Genomic DNA, 9,024 nt, shown 5'->3' on the forward strand with positions numbered 1-9,024 from the left:
AAATGGCATATACAGTTGAGTATGATGTTGTTGGTAGAGAATCTTGTGCTAAAATGTCATCAAAATGAGCTCCGAAATTCTCCTTTTACAGAAGAGCAAAGGAGAATAAAAACTCATATTTATGTAAAGTGGCGGATCCAGAGAGGGGCGCAAGAGGTGCACGCCCCCCATTTATTTATCGTTAAAAACAAGGGAAATAAAAAGAAAAAAATGAAATGATACCCGGAAGTGGCACCAGAAATATTAGTTGCGCCCCCCCCCCCCCCCCCTTTACAAAATTCCTGGATCCGCCCCTGTATGTATGAATGAATAAGAGCTTTTTTTTTTTTTTTCAGCAAATTTGGCACTCTTAATGTCAGGGAAGCAGCAATTGACCTCAAAATACTTGTATGGCTTCAGTGCACATAGAAATACAGTAACTGCTTGAGGAAATTTGGGACAATCCATTCAGAAAATACATCTTTTTAAGAATCTGATTAAATCTCTGTGTAGCCACTTCTGAATAAGATGACTATAATCATTCACGATGTCACAGACGTTAAGCTATAAGCAATAAAAAGATTATATAAAGAAATTGCCACATATCATTATTTTTCTAAAAAACTAAAAGAACATTTGACCTACCTCCCTTAGAAGGTAGGGGACATAAGAAATAAAGAGAAAGTTTTCTTTTCATTAAAAAAAAAAAACTTTGTTGAATTCTATTATCACGTATTTCATATATTACATGCTAATAAATTGACTGATATATTTTCTCTAGAGTGTTCCACTACTGTGACATCACAATTTGTTATACATGTAGCTTCTTTAAATTTTTTATCCAGCCATATGGCTACAAGGATTAACCAAAACTGTAAAATTCACAACCTCTGAATGGATTATCTGATTTTCCTCAAACTTTACTTGATATTTTCCAGTAATCTTTCTTTATTCACTGATTCCACCTCTGCATTTTGGGGGAATTCCCCCCTTCAAGCACTTGCTCAGCACAAACATGTGAATGATGTACAGACTTGGTATGGTCTGGGTCTGATCTAGTCGTGGGCCTTGTCAAAGTCATGCTGCCAGACTGGTGACCTCTTCTTCAGGAATGAGTCAATGCCTTCTTGTCCATCCTTCAGCGATAAATTGTTCACCATCACATCACTGGCCTCCCTGCACAATTGATATGCAGATGTCGAGTGCATGTGAGACAAATAAACATTTATTGACTTACAATTTATAATTAGGAATGCTCATATGTAGAAGCATCAAGTATCATTTTCCCAAAATCATATATCTCAGAAATATCCACATCTAAACAGAGAAACTTTAGTTGTATCTTCCACAGCACTAAGCAAAATGTGATAATCCCAATCACACTATAATTATTACATTATTGTCAGACATTCAGACACATTGAATCTTGGTTAGAAAGCATCGCACAGAGGAAAAAAAAAAATATGTGAAAATCAACCTTTGACTGTACAGACTGAGGAGCGATCTACAGGTCAAAGATGACTCACATTTCTTAAATTGTAAGAGGGTGCAGACGGAGCAATGCCACTTCATAGTCAGTTACCAGTTGCTAAGGAACATGGTAAAACAAAAAAGGTGCCAATAATCTAAAATATTTATTTTGCAATTTGAGTGTAACATAATCACTCATGTAATGTATTCCACTGGACTATTAGTCCATATCTTATTGTCTCTTCTGAACTTGGCCTAGGTTAAAGGTCAGAAAACATCGACCCTCAATTTCTCATTTCTGTCCTTCCATGAAAAATCAATAACTTTTTGATGTGATGCTGGGCCTAAAATTGTTAAACTCAGGATTTTTTTTTTCCTGCTCACCTGTATGCACCTCCTCGATCTAACTTCATCTGAGTGTTAAAGCAAGCCTTGCCCATTGAGATGACTGACCGACTGTACTTGCAGATCTTTGTGGCTATCTTCATTGTCTGGTCAGAGAAGTAATGAGTACAAAAAGACAACAACAACAAAACAAGAAAATGACGAATGGTTCTATTGACATCACTCAAGTGGATACCTCCCCAAGTTTAAATTGACAGACTATTTTGGTCACCTGGTCTACACAAGTTTATTTTGCTTGAACATGATTGATGAATTCCATAAAGTATTATGTCAGGCAAGCCTATGCAATATGTCACTTTGAAAATGAGTGCCTAACCAACTGAGGAAAAAAAAAGTAATTTGTATCAATGTGCACATGAGCTGACTCCAAACTGGCTTATGAAAATCATGAGCTGAATGGGATTCTCCCTCTAAAACACATTGCATCCTCAGATCAATGGGGAGTGCAGGGAGATCCTTGCAAGGTACATGAAGATTTCAACAAACAACTTTACTCTGGGATGATGTCTGATGAAAAAGGGATATGACTTAGTGAAATCATAACAAGAAGCAACCTAAGAAAGGTGTGGTTGATGGTTTGACAATGGTTTTTACAGAGGTTATGAGTACAAGAAGCTCTCAAAATTTATAACTTTACATTGACACATAATAACCTGGTTTACTTTCAGAAAAGACTTTGAAGGGGCAGACGCAGCATCATGATAATGTCTATGTTTTGCCAACAAAAACAAGACAATGACATTTATTGTATTCATTAGTTTCACCGTAAGCACTTCACTGCACTCTTTTGAAAGATATTCATAAGGTGATATTTCTTTGACATATCCTAAATATAAAAGATGATTTCATAATGTGCACTCAAATGACATCCATACTGTATCAAGAAAGGGTAGCTAAGACTGCATGACACCCACATACCACTGAGAAAACATTTTGTTTTTACACTGAACAGCTATGTTAATATACACCTGGGATACTAGTTGCTTGGTACTACTGTATACTTATTCATTTCATTATTCTATCATGAAATAAATCTTGGGAACTCTCACCTCTTCCTGTAATGCTGCCTCAGGCACAATCTTACTGATTAAACCATGCCTTAGAGCTTCTGTAATAGAATAATGAAAAAGAAAGTAGAAAATAAAACTTTTGCTAAATGAGTTCTGGAAGTATACATGTACAAAGTGTAAATCATACAAGAAACTTATCTCTAAATCATCTAATTTCTCTGGAATTAGAAAAATGAATGATGTAGCGTCTTACACTTTTTCAGAATATTTTCAATATGTCATTTTCTTTTGTGAGGGCAACTCAAGAAAGTCGAAATGTAATTTGCAGGGCAGCAATTACTTTTTCAAATATTGCAGCTGATTTCAATGGTATATTGCAAGAAGTTGCCCACTGTAAATCATGTTTGAAACAGAGAAAAATGAGGCAACCAAATGGAGACAGAGAGAGAGAGAGAGAGAAATAGCATGAGATTAAAGAGAGAAAGAGACAGTGAAATAGAAAAGAATGAACAGAAGAACTATTATAAAAGTATGATCACTAATCAATTGCAGTTGAAAAATTTTTGTCAGGAGCAATGATGTCAATACCTTCTGCTGTGATTGGTTCGGCAGTAAACAGCATCTCCATGGCGATCTTCTTTGGGACGGCCCGCCCCAGGGCTACGGCTGGTGTGGAACAGAACAGGCCCACAGATATGCTGCCCATAATGTAGGAATCAATAGCAGAATAATGTACAACAAAAATTCATAACAATATGACAAAAACAACATCAGAACAAAAATTTATCGATGAGAATACTAATGATGATGTTAATGACGATGACCAAATATCAACTCTAATAGTGAACAATATTGCATTAATAATAGTGGAAATGATAATCACAAAAATATTAATAATGTACATAGCACATACCAATACTGATTAAAAAACATATAGAAATAGGACCTACATATAAAAACATGCTTTTGCACTCATAAACCCCCTAAAAACACACGCACACACAAAAGCGATAAAAAAAACATGACTTTTACATGGAAAACATATTCAAAGTTTGGTTCCATTGAATTATTTGTTATGGTTTCATCATGTAAAACTCCTCAATGACTTCTATTTCTTGGCAAAATAAACCTCAATCAATCAATCAATCAATCAATCAATCAATCAATCAATCAATCAATCAATCAATCAATCAACCTTCTGATGTTCACGGGAAGTGTCACAATAGCCTAGCAAGTTGTTTGCCCAAGTGATAGCAGGGGAGAACATGTCCAATAATTATAACCAAAGCTGGGGATGTCTACAGAGTCTGTCAAGGCACCTTACCCTGGGGTGGCAAATCTGGAGTTATCCGCAGCAACGGCAATGTCACAGCTGGCTACAAGCTGGCAACCTGCTGCTGTAGCAAGACCTGGGTTTTAAACACACACATACATCAATAAAAAGAGAAGTCAGCTGGGAGGGTCAAACTCTAGTTTGCAGGCACAAACCCTTGCTGGTCGTAAAGGAGTCTGCGCCAAGACTACTACCCGCACCACCTTAGCATTGCAGCCTCTCCCAACACAGGGCCTATGGGGCAGTGCCAGGGTGGTGCATGAAGTAGTCTTGGCGCAGACTCCTTTCGACCAACGAGGGTTTGTGCCTGCAAACTAGTCAAACTCTGTGTTCTTTTCAAATTGGTTTGATGACTACTCAACTGTATGAGAGAAGAGAGTAGCATTGCAGAGGGGAGAAGATGTACATGTACTGTACTACAAGTATCACCCTCAGTATTTCTGTAGCAAAAAAAAAAAAAAAGCTGCTGAAAACTGCTTATCCAGTAGTAGCGAGCCAATGGAGTAAAATGGAGTCAAAAGGGGCCTGAGCTTTCGATCCAAGCAAAATCTTCGCCAGAGGCAAAATAAACATATGGTCATTTCCCCTCTGACGAAGATTCTGCTAGGATCGAAAGCTCAGGCCCCTTTAGACTCCATCCTCAGTATTTCTAGCAAATAAGATTGCAACTGCTGATCTACATTTTTTTATTTTTGATCTACAAAATCGTAGATCAGCAGTTTTGACCTTATTTATCAAAACTGCAGAGGGTGACACTTCATATAAGTCTGTTACACTGTAGAACTCAATTATACTTTGTTAAACTTAGTTTGATCTTGTTAGATGTTGTTTCTTATGTCTTGCATTAAATTCTGTAATGCAGAAATAGATTGGCAACAAGTAGAGTGACTGGTAAAGCAGAAAGAAACACAAACAAACCAAAACAAGGAATAGTATCACATATATTTTGCTCCTGAAAATTAATTTTCATCATTCTACAGGGTTTCAATACCAACAACATAGATGGAGGCTGCTAGGTTCAAAGGTTACTGAAGGGGAAAGTCCCCTTTTACCTTGAACTTGGGCGATGACAGGAACCGGTATGTCTTCTATCACCATCATCATCTGGGAACACTTGTTGAAGACTTCTGTGTGGTAGCCTCGACCTGTTGCTGTGGTCTGGAGATAGACAGTGATATATCATAAACCAGGTACATTGTACTATGGTAACCTTGTGGACCTAGGCCATATGAATGCAGCAATGATGTCATATAACTCAACATTCCGTAAGAGAAGACACTCAATTACAGTGTTACATTCATACATTCAAAGAGATCACTGAAAAGTAACGCATATTCTGTAAATTCAGTATATAAAGAATATAATCATATTTTATGACACAAAATGAATTTAAATCAGTCTAAAGTGCAATTTTTACATTCATATTGGATGATTAAGATTATAGGTGCAAAGGAACCCTACATGAACCTACAGGAAAGTAGATACTTGTGGGGGCTTGTGGAGGTTGTGTGATATGCTTTGATATGTATGATATACACTGGATCTATATTGTCACGTCAGAGAAAACATCAAAAGTGCACCATATGTTATACTACCTTAATTGTCACTTGCGACACAAGGTCTTGGTGACTTTATCATTTTATTGATGATGACAATAATAACTATACATAAAGCTACATGGGTTTGAGCTTTCATGAGTGTTGCTTTGGTTGTTACTGTCGCTGTCATGGCAAGCCATTATCTAAGATAATCTCTTATGATCCAAGTCAAAGGTTAGCATAGTAACTTACCAGCTCCCCGAGGTCGTGACCTGCTGAGTAAACAGGACCCTGGGAGGCCAGAATGATGACATGGAGGTCAAGGTCATCGAGGTCACGCGTCAGGTCATCAGTGACAGCATTCAGCATGGCAAGTGATAGAGCATTCCTGGCATACCACAGAAAGAAAATATACAGCGACACATTGCCACCTGCACAAGACATTCTTATGTGTTTCTGTCTATTATTGCCCAGGTATTTTTTTTCTTCAAATGATTGCATCAAAGGAAACAACACAATTCAATTAAATCATCTCTTACAGCGTGGGAGTTTACAAATGATTCCTTCTGAATTCTTATTGAATTTTTCTTCTGATAAGTCTGTACTGCATGGTAAGTTGCTTTAAGATTGCAGCTGTATTTAACTTGATAAATTAACCCATTGATAACTAGTTCAAAGTGTACTCAGTCGGATGGCAATGGGAAATACAAGTTATAGCAAAATCTGCTCATCTTCGATAACTGCTGAAGGGAAACACAAAGTGTAGACTGTTATAGATGGGTGGTCAATATATAAATCGTTTGGTGAGGTAGACATTGTGATAGATACTGTACAACCAGACATTTTTGGGTGCACAAAACTTCGGCAAATTTCGCGAAGAGCCACAGGTTCTTAACAAAAGAAGATGAAACTGCAATAAATCTGAATGTGTTGATTCTTGGAGATTTAATTTTGGATGTCATGGGAACCCACCATGAAATAATAAAATAGCTTTCATCTTTCGTTTTTAATTTTCTACAGTCCTATTAGAGCACATTTTTATGTTATCACAGTAACAAATGTTTCAGAAATTACCTTTTCTTTGGATTGTTGAGCGTGATGGTCCTGATTCCATTTTCTTGAGTTGTTTTGGTGAGAGGTTCACTGTCAGTAGCTAGGCTTCTATTCTCAAGGCACTGGGCCCCTCTGCTGAAGATTGGAGCCTACAAAATGTAAAGAAGGAAATAAAACAACAACAAAATGAACGAGAACCGTGAGGGTTACACAGTTTCCTTCTTTTTCTTTTTTCTTTTTTAATCACTAAAGGGTTGTGACATTCCTGGCATAGCTCTTTCTCTTTCTTTCTTTCTTTCTTTCTCTCTCTCTCTCTCTCTCTCTTTCTCTTGCTTGTATAAAACCATGGTCTCCTCATCACACAAAAACCCAGGATGGCGTATTAATTTGCTCTAAGTCAACAATACATAACTTGAATGAAGACACAAGAATGTAGACTTTGCACACATTTCTGACCCTATTGGCATTACACTGATCATAATATTCATTTTCTCTCATGAATGCTGAAACCAATTTTATATCACCATCCATATCATAAACCATGGCAGTGCAGCATGGCCTTGATAAGCCTGTGGTGTCAGCACTGGGTGCAATAGAATGAGACTTCAAGGCCTACACAATGTATGGACAGGATAGTTAAAGTTCTAACAGTGTCCTTCTCAACAATCAGATGGCCATACCTGTTATGTCTAGATCAACACAATGAAATATATTGACATTTAACCTGTGAAAATACAGAGACAGAAAGGGGCAAATTGTGAACTAAAGTTTTGCAGTACTAGAAAAAAAAAATAATAATAAAAAAATAAATAGATCCCACTCAGTAATAGCGTAAATTTTGATCTTCAGAACTTTTGTTTCCTCTTAAAATGGTTGGATAGCATTCTGTTGCACATAAAGGGCTCATTTTTCAAGCATCAGACTTTTTTTCTCTCTTCAAATTGTGCACACTCAAGGCCACAAATGTCACATCATAGGGTTTTCTTTTTCTTCTTCTTTTTTTGGAGGGGGTAATTCTTATATATAAATATCATTTTTGTCTTGACACTGCACATGACAAATGTAATAGGCTACAGTGACCTCTAAATTGACTTCTGGTTTGAATATTTGGTGTCATATCAGAATGACATAAATAGTATTTTTTTTTATTTTTCTTTCTTACTTGCTGATCAAGATGTACTACCGTTTGCACAGACGTAGGATATACATCATACCCTCACGCAAACCGATGATATAGTATAGGTGGGGATGAGGATAGAGCTTTTTAACTTTTTTGTGAGATACTAAGAAGCCACTTAAATGAAATGTTACAGAGCAAACCGTTCTAAGATTCAATTATGAGGAATTCAAATTCTATTTAATGAAAATTGCTTTTGAAAGTGGCTGAGATATCCAACAACAAAGTAAAACAAAGTGATCCAAACACAAAGGTGGGTTGTCTTGTCTTGTCTTGCCAAAGATGCCCACAATCAATAGAAGTTGATTATCATGGCACTAAAGATGGGTTCCATCTTTTCTTAATCTACGTTTTGTTTCTAATATCTCAATCATTTTGAAACCAACTGTCATCAAATAAATATTGAATTTCTCTTGGAATTACATGCTCTTTCACATTTCATAAGAGGTTTCTCATCTCATCAAAAAAGTTCAAGCTATATATCATCCCTTTAAGAGAAATACAGCTGTATGTGCATAATTGTGTACAGGCCTATCATTATCCATGGGGCTTGTCTCACTCTACTCAGCATGGTAGAATCTCTAGAGTAGGAGATGGGGCCTAAACTTTTTTTAATTGGGGCCATCCGCAAAAAGATTTTATGTTGCAGTGAGTAGTCATCACATAATCAAATATTCAGTTTTATTGATGAAATTGTCCTTTAAAGCAGACTTCCAGTAAAGGTATTGCATTATCTGGTCTGATAACCAGCTTTTCATCCACAGCAACACAAACTTTTCATTTAAAGGGTGTGTACAGACAGTTCTGGTCGAGGTGAGGATTCAGCTTTTAACGTTTTGCGAGATATTCAGAAACGGGCAAGTCCAAGATAAGGTCCCCTCAGAAGGCAAAATTTCATCTTTGCTCAATATTGACATGTTTGGTATAATTTTGAAGCTTATGAGTTGAAGTTTTGATTTCCGTGGAGGAAAAAATGATATTATGTAAATTTATGCAAATTTCAAGGGCTTCATTTGCATAAATGTGAAACACAGCATTACGTATGGGACATTTATAAAA

The 9,024-nt window shown here is 36.7% G+C and overlaps 1 protein-coding gene across 1 annotated transcript; it reads right to left on the reverse strand.

Annotated features, from left to right (window-relative positions):
- Positions 1 to 854: 854 nt before the first annotated feature.
- Positions 855 to 8,536, reverse strand: LOC140239853 (enoyl-CoA hydratase domain-containing protein 3, mitochondrial-like). Its single transcript, XM_072319675.1, has 9 exons — positions 8,525 to 8,536; positions 6,810 to 6,937; positions 5,988 to 6,123; positions 5,250 to 5,355; positions 4,189 to 4,273; positions 3,453 to 3,562; positions 2,904 to 2,962; positions 1,834 to 1,940; positions 855 to 1,155 (listed from the first exon to the last, which is right to left on the reverse strand). Exons 1-9 carry the CDS (start codon positions 8,534 to 8,536, stop codon positions 1,035 to 1,037), a joined length of 864 nt encoding a protein of 287 aa, XP_072175776.1. The 3' UTR covers positions 855 to 1,034.
- Between the last annotated feature and the right edge of the window lie 488 nt (positions 8,537 to 9,024).

Source organism: Diadema setosum, chromosome 16 (genome assembly GCF_964275005.1).
Source record: "Diadema setosum chromosome 16, eeDiaSeto1, whole genome shotgun sequence".
Taxonomy (NCBI): domain Eukaryota; kingdom Metazoa; phylum Echinodermata; class Echinoidea; order Diadematoida; family Diadematidae; genus Diadema; species Diadema setosum.